Below are 22,905 nucleotides of genomic sequence, written 5' to 3' on the forward strand. Positions count from 1 at the left end.
AGATAGATATTAGAGATAATATATCATTTTTTCTTGGGGCCATAAAAAGGCTGTGGCCAGGCTTTATAAATTGAGAGCGAGAATAAAACTCATTTCCAGCAACATTTATGTCATTTCCTCTGCTAGAATTTCACTTGCCCACTCCCCACAAATGATTGGTAGTAGGGTTTGTACTTATTTACCATGTTAAAACGTTTCAGGCCACTAGAGGCCCATCACTTGTCTTGCAGTAAGGTGATTTGTTCTTTCAGACTATTTAAAATGTAACCCTTGCAGAGGATTATGTTATTGACGCTTCTGGAGAGATCCTGTCATCTCTAAATCTGAAGCACAAACACTTTTACATCCCTCACCCTGGCCAGTCCGGTGCGATAATTGCAGCCTCTAAAGTATAAAAAGCAGTTTGAGTCCAAGGGTGTCCACTTTGTAGCCAAGTCATTAATATGCCTGTTTATAAAAAGCTGCTGGCTTGCATGAGTTGGCCATGGTACAAGTGTCCTAGGATGACTGAATGAGTCACACACTATTTCTTACAACACTAGAGGAGGATGTAAATTGAGCTGAATGCTCCTACTTTGTCATAAATAATGACACACGTCACCATCTTTCATGTAGGGAATACATTCAAGCTCTCTTCGAGGCAGAGTAGGCTCTGGTTTGTCTGCTGAAGGCATGGGCAACCAAGCTATGACAATGGCTGTTATCTTTTCTCCAGTAGAAGAGGGCGTCAGGTCCTGGATGGCTTCTAGGGGTTAATCAAAAATAAGGTTGAATGTACTAATGGACATTAGTGGTAGAATTTCCAAAGCAGCATTTTCCTCCTAATTGACATTCTACATATTTAAAGTTAAGGTTGCTGTGGTTCCCTGGTAATACTATTGAAGTCTTGAGAATCCCTGAAATGTTGAGAATTTTCTACACGTCTAGGACCAGAGCATTTTCCTGAGTCTCACTTGCCAGCCCTGAATCAGACCTACATTAGGAGTGCCATTCATTTTTCATTGTTCTGCACGTATCTTCCCAAGTGGCCGACTTCCTGCTTGAACGTTTGTGGCTCTTTTAAAAAATGTTGTTAATGTATTCATTATTTATCGTGTAACATGGTGATGGAACTTAAGCTTACGATTCGAAAGCTCTTCTATGATTCTAGAAAGGAATGTGATTTTTAAATTTTTGTATTTTAACAAAGGAACATAAAGACATGGATTATTCTACATTTCGGATACTTGTTTTCTTCAAAACTGTTACCCATATTAAGCCATTACCATTAGGATGACTAACATTTAATTGAAACTCGGCATTCTTTTCCTAGTGAATATGGCTTTGCTGAAAAAGTAGTGGAAGGAATTTCTCTTTCTGTTAATTCAATAATTATCCGGATTCGTGCAAAAGCCTTCAATGCCTCGTTTGAACTTTCCCAGCTGAGAATATACAGTGTGAATGCTAATTGGCAACATGGAGATCTCCGATTCACACGCATACAACATCCTCAGCGCGGAGAGGTAAATCTTTTACTATTTTCTTTCAAGTGGAATGTGTGCATGTTAGTGTTTTCTCTAATGGAGTTCAGTAGGACTAAATCTTATCCCCCATATACCCTCTTCCCAAATTAAATTCTTTCTGTCAGTCATTTTTAAGTTCTTTGTTAAAGAACTTAAATGTCCTTGTTCAAAGGGCGGTAGTTGACTCATTGTAGGTTAGTGATGGTGATGAATTAATTCTGACATATTAGGCCTTTGTACTTCAGGTCAAGATGCTGCATGGGTCTAAGACCTTTGCTTCATCTTCAGGTTGAGTGCTGCAGGAGCTACTGGGGTTCTAGTGTGACTGATATTCAGGGAGTCTTGTGTAGGGTGTTGACTTTATCTAATGGTTCCCTAATTGTCCCGCTAGGTGCCATTGAGGAGCTTGAATCTGGTGGAGTAGGCCTTGTTAAGTTGAGGTGCTCCCCACCATCATCACACTTATGGGGCAGCTGGTCATCCCCTTCATTAATTTATTGTCTTGCCTTAGGAGTGACAGCATATTGCCTAATAACAATCATAGATGTTTGAAAGAGTGCACGTCAGTGCCAGAACTATTCTGCCTGGGCTGCTGGGCCATATCTTTATTTTTTTTATTTTTTGCATAGTTCTGCATAAGTTAATAAATATAACATTTCACACTTGTCAAGGTCAAACCTGCCTGCTTTGCCACTGCTTGTTTTTAATGAATATTTCCATTTTTTTTTGTTGTGAAATTAAAAGCTATTTATTTTGTATTGTTCTTTCATTCAAAGCATCTGTAACTAATGGAGCATAATTATTATTTTCTGTTGAAAGGTATTGACATTTAAGGAGATAACTTGGCAGATGATCCGAATAGAAGCAGATGCCATCCAGAGCTGTGATCATGAAATAATGAGTGCTCCGGTTCGATTAATTACCAACCAATCAAAAATAAGAATAACACTTAAAAGAAGGGTAATAATTCGATTTGTATCATTACAATTTGTTTCTTTAATTGTCAGCAGGTCTCTTCTTTGTTGGCTTTATTTCACAGAACGTCAGCGGGTTTTCTATTGTTTGGGGTTTAATTTGTGAAAGGCCCTCTTCTTAGACTTATTATCTGTTTAAAATTGTCCCGCAAATTAGTCAGCTGCCCTTCAATATTGTGGATTTTTAGAGTGTATATCACTATTTTATTATCTTTTTGTCAGATGTTTAGGTCTTGGCTAAAGCAAGACCTAAAAAATAATCTGCTCCTCTCAAGAGAAACTACTCTTAAGTGAATGCTGCCACATTTGGACAACCAATAATTGTTATCGTACTTTGCAGTTTCAAACATGGCCAGTTAACCAAATCAAAGGTCTCTACTTCCTTTCTAGATTCTGTATTTTAAAAAAGTGAGGTTTCTGTGTATTGTTTTAGCCGTTTTATTTGGGCTTTTCAGTGACGCTTGCTCTGATTTGTACCGTGCACCTGTCAGACTGCATGGTTTCTAGATGATTTCCAAAACACAACAGCTACACTAACATAGCTCTGTCTAGCAATTTGTCAGGGAATTAGAACTTTGGCACCGAGTGTGTGTTACATTCTCCAAAAGTAGATTCATTTGCTGGCGGACTCCCCAGAATTACATTAAGCACTGGTGTCTGTGCCCTTTATATTGAAGCCAGCATGGGTTATTCTGTTTGTTTATAGATCCACTTCAAATGCTTGTTTTTGATGTCACAGTGTATGTTTGGGTGTGCTTATAAAGTGCAAACCTACCCCCAAAGCAGTGTAGCACTGTACAAAATGAGATACTTAAATTAGAGAGAACTGTGGTGCAACAGACCTAGGTTGGGCCTAGGTTACTAATAATAAACTGTGCAGCACAGGGCCATTTACAAAAAATCCTAGTCCAGTATTGATAGAAACCATTGTGCATCATATTTAATTTTCTCTTGTTAAATATCACTATAAAAACCAGAAATTGTATTTCTTAATTTCTTATCAAGGAATTTAACATTGTAGGAGCTCTCTTTATGTTTCAGAATAAGTACAAAGTAAGTGTGTATGTGTGTACATATATGTGTGTGTTTTATGGGTATGTATGTATATATATATATATATATATATATATATATATGTGTGTTTTATGGTAAACCTTTATAGTAAATATATATTGTTCATGTTTTAAAACCTATTGCTAAGGAAATAACTACACGACACTGGAATTTTAATTTGTCTGGAGTCATATGATGGACCTGCTCCTACAAGAGTTTATTAATAAACGAGAGACCATAGTCAACCCACGATCTTGTGGTTCATATAAAGTTACGTGTTGTGACACAGTGTGGGACTGTTGTTCATACTGTTACAAGTTGGGTTATAATGTATGAAATTAAAAATTCTGGCGAAAATGATTGGTAGAGGTTTACTTGTATTTTTTCATCTTTCCTGTTGCTTTCTGAGATCAGTTTTTTAAATGAATTTCTAGTCCGATGTCTCATAGGTAGCTGTATGTGAATTAATTATAACTGGTTACCTTCGGTGATGTTTTACACATTTGCTGAATTATTCATCCTTACTAAGCCATGGTGTAAAAAACGTTTAGAATTTTCTCATTTGCCTTAGAATACACGTAAACTAGGTACATTTACTTACCACTTACATTTTAAAATGAATAAAACTAGAGTAAATAGCTTGAACGCCAGCAAAATCACACATTGAAGGGAGTACCAAGTATCGTGTTTGATTAATTTGTAATGAACTAGGCAATGCATACCTAAGGAAATGAGTAAACAAATACAAGCAACACAATCCAATTTGTTCCGTATTTGTGAATCATGATCGCTTTCATATCCGGCAGATACGGACCTCTCAGTAAAGGCTGTATTTCTTGAACTGAAATTTTTTAGATGAAGAAAGCGCTGAAAGATTCATTGGACATGCTAATTATTAAATGGATATATTTGGTTTCTTTTCAGAGGTTCTAGATTTCTTTTGTCAAGTTTGATGAAATTATGAAGAATAATCATGAATCTGACATAAAAGAGGTGTGCATTCTGTTGGTGGTTTTTATTTATTTTTATTTGAAAGGTTTTATATAGCACTGACTAGACCCGGAGGTATGAGAGCACTTTACATGAGTATAAGATAAATCGTTACAAAGGTTACACAGTTGTTGGAGCATATCTACGTAGTTACATGTTAGGTCGAGACAAACAATAAGGAAATATGCGTAAGGGAAAACGCAGGAAAGGGGAGAGATTCAGGGGAGAGGGGTTAGGAGCAGGAAGGTAGACAGCGAATGAAGGAGGGAAAGAGGAGGGGGAGGGTGAGAAACACAGCATGAAAGTAGAGGGGAAGGGTGACTGGGGCACAAACCGGTAAACGAGTAATAGTTCCATTGCGAGAGGCTCCCTTAACACAGTGGGCTCTCTCAGAGGGGTCTCTGAGACTCCAAGGCCTACCTACTGGATCCTACCCCAAAAAGGGGAGAGGGAGTGCTTTGGCAAGGGGCGCCATACCATACCTCAACTGTGAGTGGCTCCCTGTGCACAGTGGACTCTCTCAGAGGAATCACTGAGACTCCAGAGTATAAGTAATTGGATCTTTCCCCAACAAAGGGAGAAGGAGTGCTTAGTTAAAGGGCACAAGGGACAGGGGCGAGGAGAGATTAAGGGGAGAGGGTATAGGAGCAGAGGAAGTAGACAAAGAATGAATGAGGGAAAGCGGTAGGGAGGGTGATAGAGAGCATGAAAGAGGGGGGGGTGAAGGGGGCACAAGCCGGTCAACGGGTAGATCTCAGCAACAATGTTGTGAGAATTCGTAGGAGGGAGGGGAGGAAGAAGCCATAGCAGGGAAACGAGGAAGAACTGTGCCCAATGTCCGGCTGGGGAGGTGACGGTCAAGGGGAAACCAAGGCCAATCTCCTCTATAGCTGTCTAGCAGCTCCACCGGGAATCAGCCAAGTTGCTCCGGTCTCAGAGTTCAGGAAAAACAATTTTGAACAGATACATAGACTGCAGTTGCATGGTGATGAAGCGAAAGAACTTGTCCCCACTAGAGGACAGAGGTAAAAGAAGGGGGGATATAAAACAATCTAGAGAAGGAGCAGGAGGCTTCCATTTAGGCTGCAGAGGAAACCAAAGCTGAGGCAGACGCCATTTTAAGGTCAGGCATGTCAAGTCCACGCTTCTGTAGGTCCCTATGTAGGCGTTGAGGCGGTAGTTGGTCTCTGCCATGATGAAGCCCAGTTCATGGGAGGCAGCAGCCAGCTCTAACCCCCTGGACGCCATTTAGAAGCCATCCCCCTCATTCATATCTGCAGTGACTGACCGCACGTTTGCCTCTGGGTGCCTCCAGTATCCGCCTATAGCCCCTCTCCACAACCGGCCAATTTAACAAACCTCTGGGATAGTCACCGGGCTCTGGTCTCCGGTGTGACCACATTTGCCCCTCGAGGATCAATTTGCCTCTACTGGTAAAAATTCCTCCAAACATCTGTCATAAGGGTCTTAGCTGAGGTCCGCCATCTTAAGGTCAGGCAATTGATCCTGCGTTCACTTAGAAAAATGATCTGGCCCCCAAAACCTGCCCCATCTTACTCCCAGAGTCTCCTGCCATATCGGGAGACTAAACTGACTTTTATTGTGGCCTTTTCACCATCTCAGGTGATCGATGCATAGCGGGTACCATGCTGAGGTCAGACACAGACCACTCTAGCTTTTCAACTCTAACTCTGTGCCTTCAGTTTGCCGAGGGGTCATCCCTGGTCCCCCCGCCCTCCGTGCAGTCCACCGGGTGTTCGGACGGCCCTTGAACTCCCTGCCTCTGATCAGGACTTCCCCAGGCAGCATTGCCGATGTTTCCCTCGCCGCCTCAGGTAACTCCTCTAAAGTCCAGTGGTGGGCCCAAACCGTTGCTCGCTCCGGCTCTTCCCAGCTCTGGTCAATGACACAGTTCGCCCCCAATTGCTGCCGGTTCCCTTCGGGCTCCACCAGAGGCAAGACGCAGAAACAAGCCAAGTCGCGCCGCCACAGTCTAACGTCAGGCATCCATCGTGCACTGTAGTGTAGCACTTCCCCGCCCATCACCGAGCCGATCAAAGCAGCCCCGGTCTTCGCAGTTGACACATACGATCTGCTCTTTATATAAGGTATTTTGCAGAAATAAAATCCATAACAGGAGTGGGATTTCAGTAAACTATCCTACAACAAGTAGTGATTGGAGGGTGCTGCCTCCTCCCGAGAATGCAACGAAAAGTACAATAATGACTAAATGGGCTGTTGGTTTGATACCCAACACAGGCACACATCCCATTAACAGACAGTGACTGGTTTATTTATTTATTTATTTAGTGTTTTGTATAGTGCGAACGTGACCCGTTAGGGTATCAGAGCGCTTTACAGCAATAGCAAGTTATTTACAAGATTCGGTAATAACAAGTTAAATACAAGATTGGAGCAGGCGAACATGAGAAAACCGTGCAGAGATAACAGGCTATTTACAGGGAGTAGGAGTGGCGATCAAGAGTACAGTTTCAGGAGATGGCAAGAGGACGTTGGCAGGAGAAGAGGAAAACTGCACAGCACAAGCCTTTGCCTCCAAAGTTACGGTCACGGGAAAATGATGCAGAGTGGTAAGCAACGTCAATGAAAAAGGAATCACATGGTTTACATATATGAGAACAAAGTCAGCATTCCTGGTTGAGTTCAAGTACAGAACACTAGCAAATCGCTGGTCTGCTGAAACTGTAGAAGCACTGAGAGAGGTAAGGGTGGGAATTTGCCCATTAGGAAAGTCTTTGCTTCCTTTTGTGAATCTTGATAGAGCTGGTATTCTTCTGATGTAGGGAGGCAATGAGTTCCAGATTCTGAGTGCAGCCCCAGAGAAAGCTCTGTTGTATGTTTCCTTCTTCTGGAAGAGGGGTGGTTTCAAAACAAAATCCCTGGCACAATGGGAGTGCCGGCCTCCTCCAGAAACCACGATTTTCGGAGCAAGATATGCAGGAGACTTAAAGTGTACTGCTTTGTGAGTGATACAGGCCAGTTTGAGTTGAATTCTGGCTTCGTACAGTTCAGCACCTTCAGGTGCGGTGAAATGTGGTTGAATTTTTTTAGTCTGTTAGGAGTCTTGCGACTGCGTTAAGACAGGCTTATAGGGGAGCCGTTGAGATCTTGGGTAGGTCAGATAAGGTTGATCCGTATTCGATCCTAGAGATAACTAAAGTCTGAAATACCATTTGTAGGTCCGATGTATCTAGGAATGGTTTGAGATTTCTCAGGTAGCTCAGGTGAAACCTGGCCTTTTTGGCCAGTGTGTTGACGTGGCCTCGCATATTCAGTTTTTTGTCCAGTGTGATTCCTAGTGATTTGGCTGAATACATTATGGTCGGGGTGCAGTTCAGCGTGGTGATCGAGTTGGTCTATTCAAGTATGTCAGTGGAGCTTTTCTGAGGGGAAATTGATGAGAATTTCTTTTATAAATGCTAACATGTTGCCCGTGGATACAGAAAGGACTCACTAATTTTAGAAAATGATTTTTCTTTTTCAGTGTCACTTTTTGTGTTCTTGAATGACAGTGGTAAATAGAGAAGTTCAGTGTTGTGCAGAAGTGTGAGACCAATGAACAACAGTGGGTTGGGCATATGCCTCAGCAGACCTGAGATTTTTATTTTAACAAATCCACTCATTGGTTAGTCGAAAACAGCCCACCACTAATTCCTTAAGCCAGATTCGCTATATTAGAACTAGGTGGGTTTTGGTTTGTTCATCTCGCTGTAATCTTCTGTAAATGTTTCTAGATTCCTGTATAGGAAAAGGATCACTACTAGAGGAAACATCAGTTCTTGTACAAGCATGTTAAGAGTTTATGGATGGGAAGGACTCCACCAGGAAAATAGTAAAGTCATTTCGAATCAGTGGCAACTGATCTATCGTTGCTATGCTCTTTTTATTATGTTACAGACCTATAAGAACGCCTGTGAAAGACCCAGTGTAGTTGCATTTCTCGGTAATAGAAAACTTCCCAATGTTTGGAGGAAATGCTTAATACAGAGGATTCACCAGTATGGTTATGTAGGTACAGGCTATTAAGAAAAGCAAGCATTTAAGAAAAGTGTAGCAGATTCCCCTTACTACACTGAAGGTTTAAATGTATCATCATTTATATATATCTATAAACATTGCACTGTATTGACCTTTAATTTCTGTCTGTACAACTTAAAGTACATTTGTTAGGAGCTGTTGTATTTCCTGCTTAGGATCACGATAGGCAGTTTAGAGCCAAATTAAAAAAAACTTCATTTATTTTTTCATTAACCCTACTTTAATTATTTGATGCAAAAAGAAGGGAGAATTTCACCCAGGTTGGAATTAAATGGAGATGGAATTTTTTTGCTAAAGCACGCTTGACTCCGAAAAGAGAATCTTGGCGCTGTTATTGATTTGAGCGCACAGTTGAAAGGACAGCCACAGCCTCACTGCTGCACATAGAACCAGAAAACCAGAGTGAAAGACTCCTAAATATATAGATATGCTTTCTCATTCTCAAGCACGATTAGCTTCTCAAGGAAGTAAGGACGTGTAATCAAATGGAGTGGAGTTTCCTACATAAAAGCTATCTAGATTTGGTTTTAGGTACAGATATTTGTCAGATTTATTACTGGGTCAGCAATCACTTGTGAAAGCAACATATTGACACATTTACGAAAGAGTGAATAGTATAGCACACATAATGTAAGCTGGAATCCCATCATCTAAGTGGGTAGTAACTTTCAGAGAGTCAGCATTTAAAAATAAAGGTTTATTTGACTCCTAAACTGCAGTTCAACAGATTGAATTCAACTAGTTCAGTGACTAAGTCATTTTGTTGTCAGATATTTAAACATGTATCAAGACGAAAAAAGTATTCTGTCTGTGCATCTTCAATGAGTAAAACATTGAATTGTTAAGTTAATGTTAACTAAGAGCCTCATTTAAAGGCTGAAGGTTCCCTGCAAACCAACCAGGTATGCAGAGACTAAGGCTTCTTCTACCCTGGTGGAGTACCACACACCAGATTTAATGATTCCTCCACCTGCCAGTGGAATAGTCACCGCAGTTGCTCTTTTGAAGGCACTGATCCTTTGCCTAGCAGGTGCCAACTTTGATGCCCCTGCCTACAAAGTATTTTGTTCTGCAAGAACAACTTCTCAAATCTGAGTTTTCTCTCGGAGAACATAACAACAATGTCCTGACACACCCTGAGTTTTCTTCCTGCATGTGCTGGCGTTTGTGCAATTTCCCTACCTAGGAATGCCATGTCTCGCATCATCACCACTCTGTGGTCCGACAGTGGATTGTCCACTGGGTTAAAGATTTCTGATGGCAGACCTAGCTGCTGAGGCTCCTCAGGTGGAACCCCAGCAGTTCCCCATCCTCTTAATGGAACAGGGGAACTGTGAGTTTAACTGGACATTGCATCCACCATTTTATGCCTTGTTCAATAGCCTTGCAGACTCCACACTGACCCCTCCCTCCAACTTTAATAGCATCCTACATGCCGCAGTACACCTTAGCAAGTTCTTAAATAAATATGACCACATCACCCCCATCTTGATGGGCCTCCGTAGCTCTCCTTGCCGGCATCTCTGTCTCTGTTAGCACTCCGCCATCTGGAGCTGCATATGACTAAAGACCAAGAAGTGCGGAAAAAAGGGCAACACGCCTCCTCCACCTATGCACCCAGGATCTGGAACAATACTACCCTATCCATTTGGAATACCCCAACTCTACTCTAATTTACGAAAGAATAGAAAACATACTACTTTAAATAACACTACATCACAATGCAGGAAGAGTCACTTTTGCTCTTAGAAACGAGATAGTGCTTGAATTACATATTGACTGTATCGTTGCATTTGATGCATTGAAGTGCTCACGACCTTCCTGCTAGGTTTGCACTATACAAATACCACATATTTACAAACGTGTCAAATTTTCCTTTCTCCCAGTATCTAAATAATCCCCATGGCATTTCAATGTATCACCTAGGAACACACTGTCGAAGGGGGTTGCTTGAAATGGCATCCCAAGTTGAGGGCAGCTGTCCACCTTTGCTGACGATTGTCTTTTCCCCATGAATTATGGAAAGTTATTAGAAATCCATTATTCCAGTGTTCAGTTGTGGCATGGGGGGGTTATACCATCTGCTGAGTTCCTAATATCACCAGACAAAGCTAGCTGATCCAAAGCTAAGCAGAGGAGCATAATCAGTGGGTCATCTGAAACAAAAAATGACAAAGCACAACCTGAAGAATAGTGAGTGGGATCCTAGACAGCCACAAAAGGTGACTAAGAGCTACCAAATATGCTGCAGAGTTCCCAAAACTTGTGGACAAAGAATGAGTTTGGTGTATGTGTGGGTGAAGGTGTTTTCCAGGTTATTCCCTAAGTTTTTAAGAAGTGTTTTTAAGATACAAACAGTTGTGCAACTATCAATATTATAGCAGTTGCAGCGACACAGGAGCTGATCCGAGGTATCCTCTACATTCCAATGATAACTGTTTTTAAAAAAATGTTAACCACCAAACCCTTTCTTGTTCGCTGTGCAGCTTATTGAATGTTTATTGATCTACTGGAAACAAACATTTGTGTGTATCAGCTCTCAATCAAAAGTCATCAATTAAATTAAAACAATGAATAGTTGTTAACAAAAAACGCACACAAATAGAATCCTATCCACTGTCAACTAGGGGCTAAAACAGACGTGCCAATTCTGTCTCCAGATAATGGTAAATGTGTTTTTCAACTGTATCCTTCTATCATTATTCCTATTGACAGTGTAAATGACTTTATTCCACAAGTACCCTGTACTGTTGTAACCTGCACTGTCACCCTGTGCTTAAAGCGTGAACGTGCTGTAAGAAAAAATAAGTGTTTATTTCAGCCTTGGGGTGGATTAAGAATTAAGAGACGCTGTTTAGCGTTATAGTTAATGAAAACATGGTAAATTAATAGCTTTGGCATTACTAAGACTCGATTAAAAAACTGCTCCTCCTGGCGCGTCTTTAAGTTGCAGAAGCTGACAAAAGTAAGTCCTCTATGTTCTGTATCTGCCTTTTGATCAAATGGCTTCAACATGATCTTTATCCGCCAACGACCTAAATAAAACATTACTGTCAATATCCTTCCTATTATCTGTCACTTTAGTCACCGAGGAATCCCCTGCATTCCCACTTGCTCCTTGTAATACTGTTGCTTTAATGCTACTCTACACTAAAGAATTAGTAATGAAAGTAAATAGCCTTCCAAAATATGCATTTTCCTTTTTTTGACCCTTTCCCTGACTTCTGTTTACCTATTTTCCCTCTTCTGTATTATATTACGTTTCAGTGCCCTTACTGGATTCTCACTTTTGGCTATACTATTTCGTAGTTAGTCTCTTTCTGTACTACAATATCTATTTTCCATGTTTTCCTTAATCTGCTTGTGTGGCAGTGTACAGTATTCCCCCTCTTGCCAAAAGCAGTGAAATATTTTCCCAGCAGTGCCATACAAGCGGGTACCTTTGGAGCATGTTGCTCATGCGTCAAGAACCCATAGCAATAATATCCTAGTGTCCTAAGAGTTTTCAGCTGAACAGAAAAAATATCTGCCTGGGTGTTACCCGCTTATGGCATCTGGCTTCATGACACAAGAACCATTTGGGCTTCATAGAGTGCGGAGTGGAACTTCTAGCCAGATGGCATTTTGCTGCTCAGACTGATATCGTGTGACGTGGGGGCATGGCCACTGAAGGAAACCTATTGTGCCTGATTCCAGTCCCCTAGTTCATGTACCATACATTTGCTGCATGTGCTGTTTGGGTGATGAGCCATGAAGAAGATGATACAGACTGCACATTTCACATCCAAACCCCCTCAAAATGATGGCTAAAGTTGACTGTTCAAGTGTGCTGTCTTGTCTCACTGGACAAGGAGGTCTCTAATCAAGACAGTAAATGTTGCCTATCTTTTTTTTATCCTTTTATTTCTCTGTCTCCTTATTGCCTAAGCCTCATAATCCTCAACTGTTAGCACAAAATCACTAGGATTCACCCTCGACACAAACTTCACCTTCGAAGAACACATCACCACGAAAGCCAAACAGCATATTATCTGCTTTCCCTATTGAAAAGGTAAAACCCAGTCCTTCCAGAATTCAGAACAATAGCATAAACACTGGTCCTCTCACACCTGGAGAGATAAAATGCCCGCTCAATGGCCTAGCTGACACCATTCTCACCCCCCTCAAAGGTATTCTACATGCTGCCCCACTTCTCATGTAGGGTCTTAAAAATTCAACCGCCTCACCACAATGCTGAAATCACTACATTGGTTCACCCTCTTAGCTCACATTATCTTTATGCCCAGCTGCACGACCATCAGAAATGACGTCTCCTATTACATGGCCAAGAAACTGAAGACCTCAGTTGGACAGCGCCACACCAAGAGCCAGGATTTCGCCACGGTGGTCACGAAAATGTGCAAGAACAAAAGAAGGCAGATATTTTCTCTCTAAGCCATTAGGATTGGGAGAACATCCCCACTAACATTAGAACTCTCCAACTCTACTGCAGTTTAAGAAGATGCTGAAGACTCATCTCTCCAAGGAACTCTTCCATTCTCACACATCATAGGAATGCACCAGTTACCTAACTTTCTCTCAGCACAGAGCTAGAGCCTTTGTTCAACACTCCTGTGCTTTCTAACCAAGTTTACACTGTGGAAATATACTTGAATACATACATTGCAGCAAGCCAAAAGGTGGGCAGAAGCACTGTTTGTGAGGCCTCATAAAGTACATAGACGTCTACCTCATACAATTGCGGCTATACTGCTGCTTTACTTCACACACAACCTTGAAAAGCATAGAACTCATTTAGTATCAGTTTACTTTTGGGGAGAAATTCAACGGTTCAAGACCAATGATAGTGAAATTGAGCAAGGCCACTTGCTTTCTGAAGATTGCAGGATCAGGTCAGAGCAATAGCTTAGGAGCAGAGAAACACAGTGGGAAGAAGGGCAGTAGGAGAGAATGGTTTGGAGCAGTACCTCCATCCTGGTCTGTTATGTTTCCTATTGCTTCCTCCCTCTTGCCTCACCCTGTTCAGATCAGAACTGGCTTCATTTTGCATCTCTGCCCAATTACCTCATACAGCCAAGAGTTTAGGTTTGTGTATGCAAGTAACTGGCAGAGAGCTTGTGCAAATGAGTTAAAAATGGTTTAGGCTATCAATTGTCACTGCCCTAGTCTCCTTTGATCATTGTTGTTTTTCCCCTTTCAAAGTCCTTGGCCATTTCTCAGGGTTACTTTAAAATGTGTGTCCATTTTGACCTTCACCCGAATTTTGATGTTTTCTTGTTTGAAAATGCTCCCATTTCTATGTCTCTGAGGTTTTTTGTCAACATATTGTTTTGTCTTCCTCTAAGCCCAATTAAAACATGCAGAATCCATTGCGATCCTTGTAAATAGACCATCAGTGGTTAATTTTAGCCAGTGATTGCAGATAGGACCACCAGAACCCTTTTTGGGGACCTGGACTTATTTTTATCATCAAACTTTGACCCAGAAAAAGAGAAAAGGGCTGCAAAGTGGGGGGGGCAGTAGGAGGCTTAGAAGCATGGCAAAATAGTGACAGGAAAACAGCAGGGTTTAACATGAAATTGCAGAAGTGAGAAGAGTGGCAGCAACAGTATGTTGATGGATGAAAGAGACATGAGGTAAAATTAAGAGTAAACATCCTCTGTATTCAGCAACCAGACATTGAGTAGTAGCACTGTCGACTAATGAGAAAAATTAGGCCCAGCATTTATTCTTTTACAAACTAAGCATTGCTGACCATCCCTTCAAGTCATATTTTCACCATTTTCTAGTGATCCCATTGATATTTTTCGACTGGAATTGGAGAGTCGAAGACCACAAACTAAAGATAAAACCTTACTGTTGATCTGAAATCTGCATTTGATCAAAGAGGACACTAATGAATGCTTGCTTGATCCACATTTACATTCTACAGATATGTTTTAGGGACTATTCCCTCATACACCTTGTTTCCCTGACTCCCCTGCAGCGTAACTATCGGACCAGTCCTGTTTGCTGAACTTTGACTTGTTGTACAACCTACGATGTTCACTGTTTGCTGGCCTAGAGACACTCATTTACCTTCATTAACTCACTGTGTCTGCAACAGTTCCCATCTCCCTTCTTAACAAAGCCTGAGGGTCAACTGCGTAAACATCTTAAAACGCTAAGGAATTGAAACCACTCAAATGTTTTGACTCCTCTAAAATTTGATTAGTTCAGAATGTCCGTACTATTTCTTACAAGAATCACCATATGCCCATGGACCTAAATAATTGTCTAGTGACATACATGTTTCAAATTTCTTTAATAACTAACCTCTGATGTTCAGAAGTCTCAAAGAACTACACTTGCCAAATGTTCTTGCTAGTGTCTTGTGACAATTTCTTAAACAACATTTGTACTTATTCAACAGCTAAAGGATTGCAATGTGGTTGCATCAAAATTAATATTGATACTGGATGACTTGCTGTGGGTCTTAACCGATTCCCAATTGAAGGCTATGGTGCAATACGCAAAGTCTCTTAGTGAAGCAATAGAGAAATCTGCAGAACAGCGAAAGAGCATGGCCACAGAACATATCCAGGTAAACAGCTCCGTTTTTGATTGCATATTAAAATAAATAATGTTGTATCTTGACAGTGTGTGTTAAACACTTGGGTTATGAAATTCTCAGTCACTTTGGAGTTTCTGTAAACTTGTGCTACTTGGAAAAACACGTTTTTGTGTAGAGCTGCTTGTGAAATATTAATGTTCTTAAATTATTATATTGTCAGAATTGTTATTATGTGTTATGGTATGCAGTTTTAATATAATGCAGCATTCGGCTCTTGATGATGATGATTCAAGTGGACAAAGTTATTTTCTCGTCTACTTGGGTGGGGGGAATTGAACTTATGATCTACATACCACATGTATAAAGATATGGTATATGTTATGTTCACTGCAGCGGCATTTGCAGTGGGGATTCAGATCTTAATAGCTTCCAGTTATGCATATGTCAGCTATAGCTGTTGTCATTTGCTATTTTTTATTCCCAAAATATCTCTTGTTCAGCAACGATTGTCTGTTCTTTTCGTGTAGGAAGATGTGTTCTGCAGTTGATGTAGTGCAGTATTTGTGACTGAGGCTCGGCTGTTCTTGTGTGAAACGTTTTCCTGATTCAATAACTGATAGGCCAAAGTGGTTATGACAAACTGTTCCTGTCTCATTGTAAACTGGACTGAACTTTTACTTAATGGCTTACTTTTTAAAGTAACAAAAACCAATCTTCTAAAGCAGTTTATCTAAACTTCCTAATATCACGTATCATTTTGTCAACATGAGCTACGCTTTTGAAGTGTGAAACTCAGTATATACAAAACCACAATTAAATCATATTGTAGTGAACTATCCAAATACTGTAGTTGCTTGTGAAACCATTACGCTACGTGCCAGCTGATATAAAAAAAATCCTGACCGAACCACCAGCTATAAAAATGCAAATTCCAATGCATACATTTTGCCAACACAACTTAAATTGTTCCTCAAAGAAGGATTCCAAAAGTGATTTATCAATACAAAGCTGAAGGACAACAACTGAAATTCCTTGTAATTTCAACAGTATATTTTTCTCATCTCCCAACATCACCATTCTAGCTGATAGACTGATTGTTAAATCTGCAAGGATACTTAATTCATACAACATGTTATGCCTATATCTAGTTATTTCCTAAAAGAACACAAACATGTGCCTATCATCAGCACCCAATGCCCCGCATTTTAACAATCTGGAATGATATGTCTACAATTAAGCTGAAGTATAATTAAATTCATGTGTAATGTGATCGTACTGAATTATTTGCTTGTGAGAAGAAATGTGTGCCCCATGTCTATAGATTGTCCGAGTGCTCACTCACTTGCATATTATCCAAATGAGATTCCCAAAATATTTGGTGAACAGATTATATAGTTGGTAATTGTTTATTTGAAGCATATTCTTCTACGAGGTAAAACTTCTTAATACATAGGGGCCCATTATGATATCGGGCAGATTGCCCCCGCCAGGCTGGCGGTAGCCACCGCCAGCCTGGCGGGGGCAATCCGCCCAAAATCCGCATTTGTTCCCCCCTGCCATATTAGTATGGCGGGGGGGACCTCGGCAGACGGAAAGACCGTCCGCCGCTTTTCCGCCCCGGTCGCCTTGCGGCCGGGGGCGGAAAAGGAATAATATGGTGGCGGTGTCTATCAGACACCGCCAGCCATATTATGATGGGCAATTGTGGATGCCTTTCCGTGGCGGCAATGCCGCCACGGAAAGGCATGAGGAGAATCCCTGCGGGGGCCCGTTGCGGGCCCCAAGGGACTCTGGGGGTGCACATGGGGGGTACCTATGGTACCCCCCAGCAGTTCCATGCACAGCATGGCAGGCACAGCGCGGTGCCTGCCATGCTGTGCATGGAAGTGCACAGCATGCTTTCCTGCCATTGTGGCGGGTGGTGCTAAGTGCACCGCCCGCCACAATGGTAGGAATGCGGGGATGCGCCCGCCACTGTGGCGGGCGCATCCTAATGCTGACGATGGGACCCCCGCCCTTAAGGTGGGCGGTCCCTACTACCGCAAGAATGGCGGGCGGGCAAAGTCCGCACACCATCCTAATGGCCCCCCAAATCTTTGTCAGTCTCAGTGCTTTGTAAAATCTATGATCTGCTAATATTTAAAGATAACAAAATTGAAAGACCATGTTGTGCTTTGCAAAATTTCACTTTTTCCCTTCCACACTAGGACTGATGTCTCATGAGTCTGGAGAAAAGGGAGTTGTCATATCCTGAAACCAACAGTCTCTAAAATGAATTAATGTACCTTCTATTCTGCCTACTAGTGCCAATAAATAATCCCCTAATTAATTAAAAACATTATGACCTACAGGAAATGTACTACACTACAAATAAAGTCCTATGAAAAAGGCAGCTTGCTGTTTAAAAACTGTAGACTTCTGAGCTTCAGCACCCTAGTCCTGTCCAGCTGACTTCCACTGTTCCATACTCGGGTAAAGGCATAAGGCAATTGTGAGTTGGCTATTTTAGTGACAAGTGGATTACTCAGTGCAATTAGATCAAAGTTTGCGAAGTGAGTAAGGTTGCTGTTTGTGTTGCTCAACATAATGTTACTTGTTAACCTTGTCATACAGCCACTGTTCCAAAATATATTTTACAATCCGCTAATTATGGGCGGCAGATACAGAATGATTGGAAAGATCATACAAGCATCTGTGTAGTTTATCATTTTCTCTGACGTGATGTAGAACTTCAAAACTACAGAATTGGAACATGTTGTTTGTTAAGGTACCCGCTATTCTTATGAGCCTTAAAAGCCTCTACAGTATTGGAAAAGATGTTTTGTGAAACAAATAGCTTGGTAAAAGCCAGTTGCAAAGAGCCCTTTAATAAATTACTTGAGACTGTGAAGGTTGAACTCTTCACGGAAAAGAAAGGTGTAGTCATCCATCTCAGACTTTAAAAAACCTTATAAGAATGTGTCAAGCATTCCGGAATTTCAAACAAAACAGAGGAACCAGGGAAATCTGTGTCGTAATTTAGTGACAAAAGGGGATTTTAGGGTATATATTAAAAAAACAAGAACTGCTCAGGAAATAGGAATTATTCCAAAATAGTTTGTTTGGTGAAAATGAATCCACACAAACATTCTAGTAATAACCACCTAATCCATATGCTCTGCTTATTCTAAACTATGCAGCAGCCATTACGATATCAACATTCTAAGAAAGAAGCCTGCTGCCTCCATGGTTTTAGTGTAGTGCTAACACTTGCCCTGAAGCAGTGGTCATTGAAGAGGTGCCTCAACTGCTCAAAAACAGAACTTGGAGCACCAAACCTCTGACAATTATACTCTAATAGTAAAATCAAGAAATAGTGCATAATTCCCATAATTCTGCTAAACCTGAATTCTAAGTAAGTGCACCAGGACCAGCCCTCAATACCCGAGTGTAGTGGGGTGTCCATATTTACTGTTCAATGAAAGTTGAGTTTTGTACCCCCTTTTTTGGTTGAAGTTGGGAAAAAGTGACGACCAGGTCAATAGACTGTTTGAAACCAGTGGTCCAAGGCATGTGCACTTTCAAAAAGCATTTTGGTTAGATTTAAGATCAGTCAGGTTGAGGGAAAGCACCTTTTTGTGAGGTTGCTGGGGTACAATGATATCAGTTTAAGGATCATTTGTCAGCTAGAGTCTTAGTGTCACGTCGCATCAGTGAGAATACCATGGTGGTCTGTGCAGGTGAACCGCCTGCATGCAGGGTGTCAACTGATCTGTTCCTTTTAGCATTAGGTTACTTTATTAATGGGCGCCTCACTTGTATGCTCACTATGCCCTAGGTCAGACCATATAGCACATCAGTCTGCTGAAGCTGAGCTGCTTGTTTTTGTTCAAGATTGACAAGCCAGAGTGTTTCGTGATAACATAAAACCATGTATTATATGCAGAAAGGCCACGCAGGTTCAGTTCTGGGCTCTCAGGCAGCGTTGTTGCTCATGGTATCCCAAATGATGGGGAAGAAGAAAGCGCTGCTGAATGCTCTTAGTCTGCAAAAAGGCGTTTCCAATGACTTGTGGGTTCCCAGAGAAGAAACTTAAGCTCCTAGTATAATTGTCCTGCGGAGGCCTTCAAATAATGGCAGGCGAGAACACGCCAACATTAAGAAGGCATCCAAGCAGTGAAAGAAAGAAAGGATGAGCTGCAGCTCTGAATATGAGAGAAAATAATTCAGCCTCTCTCTCTAAATTTATATGCCTCTATCTGGCATTCCGTACCCAGCTAAAATGAATTATATTGTGGCATGAGCACAATCGCAAGGTCAATTCGAATATTTTGTTTATTGGTGCATATTCGTGTGTAATGTTTATTTTTTGCTGCTGGTATAAAAAATAAAACAAAGCCAATACATGCTCTGTGATATGTTATACAAACATATTTTACATCTGTAAGGATGCTATTTAAAAAAAAAAATCCATGTTTACTTATGGAAACAAAAAATGTATGATTTTCTGGACAATTCCCTATCTAAAAATAATATACAAGTAATTTCGATTACACTTGTATTGTTATGTATGTACCATAGTCTCCCGAGGTTATGGGGGACTCCCTCCTACCTTTACACACATCACAAACAAAGTTGGCTTGACCAGCCCTTGCAGAATGTTTTCTCACTGCAGAAGGAACTAAACAAACACAGGTATATTGATGTAAAATGATTCAAGATGGACAGCGATGTCTTCTTAAGATAAATGTGGATTTATTAACGAGCAATGAATACAGCATACAACCTCCCAGCTGACCAGACTCATAACTGCCAGATCTGGAATACAGCTGGGTAAAGAAACACGCTAAGAACACATCTAAACTCTAGAACACTAATAGTGAAGGACACAAAGGAAGGGCTATTGGGAAACATAGTAATAAGCATTTACAACACATCTTCTCCCTTTCAAATGAGAGCAAAACACAAGAATAAAAATAGCACAAATAAAACCAAGTTAGATAGAAATTTATATACACAAGAAGTCTGCGAGGCTTAACATTTTTTTTAAAAATAAATGCTAACACAGATAGTCATTCAAATACACAGGAGGTCTGCGAGGCCTTACACTTCTGATTTCAACAGATGTAGAACTTTCCTGAGGACTCTCGCTTTGAAAAGCATCACCACCACCACCTTCTTCCCTCTGAGAAAATGAGGATGAAGATGTGGTGACCGCAACTGAAGTGGACAGCATATATCCAGAGTTGGACATAGATTCCTGATTCACATAAGTAGAAGTATTAGAAGAAAAAGATTTTTGATACAAAGCCACTCTGCGAAGATTCCACTTCTCACCATCATCTAGTACAACATCATTAGAAAAGGATTCTCTAACTTTATAAGGACCCCTAAACTTATTGATTTCATGAGAAGTAGTACAGTAGGCTCACACCATGTCTTGTACCATCTCATTCACAAAACCAGCAGAAGAACAAGACATTTGCATAATGCCTTTGACAACTCTGTTAGCTCTCTCACATACGCCATTTCATTGGGGATTATAAAGTGAAGTACGGTGATGTGTCACACCGCAACTAGACAAAAAGCTACGCATGTTATGCGAAGTGAGTTGAGTGCCATTATCTGTTATCAAAATACAAGGACACTCTTCCTCATGAAGTAAATCTTTGAGAAACTTTATGGTACATTATGTGGTAACCGTAAGCTATTTAGAAAAGAAATTCACAACCACAATGGCGAAACGTTGGTCTAAAGGTAATTCTCCCATTTGGCCAATGAAATCAAGGCATATACTATGCCAAGGTTGTTCAGGAGTAGAAATACTGTTCATAGTCTGAGTAGAAACGACCTTAAGTCTTTTTTCACTGTCCTTACAAACTGAGCAATTCTTAACCCAAGAGGAAACTTGTGCATCCAACTCCGGCCACCAAATATCCGCCTTATTTCTACCCTGAGTAAAAGTCTGACCTAAATGGCCTTCGTGGGCTAATTTTACTAACTTAGGTCTCAAAGTAAATGAATGAATAAACCTATCACCTCTCATGACAATATGATCACCACAAATTCATAATTCATCCAAAACCTTGATGTACAGACGGATCGAAGGTTGAACACAACTCTCACGTTTAGCACCTAATTTGACCAAATCCATGACACTCAATAAAATGCTGTCTTTAGACCTGGCGGAACCCACTCTTCTCTATCAAAGGTACCATCACATAATGCCAGAACAACTTGAACAAAAGCAATAGCCCCATCATCCTGAACTTCACATGAATCATCCTTGCAACTTTCACTCTTAATCGATAATCTTGACAAACAGTCAGCTTGTATATTACGCCATCCTTGAATAAAAGAAATGTTATATTGATACTCCTGAAGTCTGTATGCATGCCTAGCTAGCCTAGGAGAACCTTTGCCAGCACCACCTGGAGATAATACACCAATCAAAGATTTATGGTCTGTCATAAGCTTAAAACTGGTACCCCAAGGGGCGTGGCTAGCAGCCGATGGTAATGGCGGCGTAGCTGCTGAGCTCCGTGAATAAGGCACCCTCCTACCGTCAATCCGCACATTAATCCGTCCCATCTTCTAAGCCCCCCCCCCCCCCGAGGCGAGAGCCGAGGTCCCGAACGGAGCTGGATTGACCGGGGAAGTCGAGAGGCGTTCTGAGGTGGCAAATCAAGGAGAGAGAGCGACGGACATTGAGGGCCTTCCTACCAGCGGAAGGCCGCGTCCTGCCGCATTACGGGAGCCGGGCGGAAGTGAGAGGAGGCCGGATGCTGCGGAACCGGAAGGACCCCTACTCCGGACACATCAGAGGGTGTCCGCCTACAACGTCAAACCGCACACAGTGGATGGGCGCTCGCTGCCTCCGGAGCTCATACAGAGGCATGTGAGTACAGAATTCGGCAGCCGGAGGGACTGGCGTGGGTAGCGCCCGTTGGCAGCAGTAACGCTCTGCACAGCGCCTCCTCACTGGACGGCATTTCTCCCCCCCACCCCGGCAACGCAATAACGCCGACGAGAGTCACGGAGGTGACTCTACCAATTGCCCAACACACCACACAGTGCACTTGGCAGTATTACCCCGCAATCCAAAGGTGCGAGCAGACAAATGTAGCTACGGGGAGCGACAATTCATCCGCATGTGCAGGGACCGAGGCACAAAGTGAACATTGCCAACGGAAGAAAAGCCTGATCAGGGGTCCAGGGGCCTATGGAGTACCAAGCCTACCGGCTAATGATGATAGTGGTGGAAGCATGATCCGGCCCCCCCCCCTTTTCTGTCCTTAAGCCCCGGAGGCCATCACAGCCAAGGCGGCCTGGAGTACATTACGAACCGGGCGAATAAACCTCAGCTCCTACCCGCAGTATCAAGACCACTGCTGCACTGAGATTCCAGACGGACGCCTGATGCGAGACCTACGGACCTTCCACACCCTCCAGTGAGTGGGATCACCCACTAAATATTGCAGGTGCGCCGCTGCTGTGACCGCCGCTCCGCATCTATTCCTCGTCGAGAATTGACTTGCCGGCCGATCCCCCCCACGCCAGCCTTGCCACAGAGACCCTCACGGTAGAGGCAATATGGCGAGTAGAGGTCCACGGAACCAGTCGACACAGGCAAAATTGGATAAATATGCCTATGAAAAAAAAAACTCACAACAAATGGAGAGGCGGGCGTCCACGGGGAAGACGCCGGAAGGAGACGGGGCGAAAAAAGTCACCTTGGAGGACATTATGAAAGCGCTATCAGCGGTCCAGACGACGGTAGGAACGATATCGACAG

At 41.9% G+C, this 22,905-nt stretch overlaps 1 protein-coding gene across 1 annotated transcript in view; it reads left to right on the forward strand.

The window, feature by feature from the left end:
• Positions 1 to 22,905, forward strand: part of BLTP3B (bridge-like lipid transfer protein family member 3B) — a 313,057-nt gene that overhangs the window by 53,950 nt on the left and 236,202 nt on the right. The window contains exons 5-7 of the mRNA XM_078678312.1: positions 1,313 to 1,502; positions 2,322 to 2,462; positions 14,991 to 15,161. Of these exons, the coding sequence (XP_078534438.1) occupies positions 1,313 to 1,502; positions 2,322 to 2,462; positions 14,991 to 15,161 (502 nt within the window). The remainder of the gene's footprint in view (positions 1 to 1,312; positions 1,503 to 2,321; positions 2,463 to 14,990; positions 15,162 to 22,905) is intronic.

The sequence above is a fragment of the Lissotriton helveticus genome, chromosome 1_1, assembly GCF_964261635.1.
Source record: "Lissotriton helveticus chromosome 1_1, aLisHel1.1, whole genome shotgun sequence".
NCBI classification, from domain to species: Eukaryota; Metazoa; Chordata; class Amphibia; order Caudata; family Salamandridae; genus Lissotriton; species Lissotriton helveticus.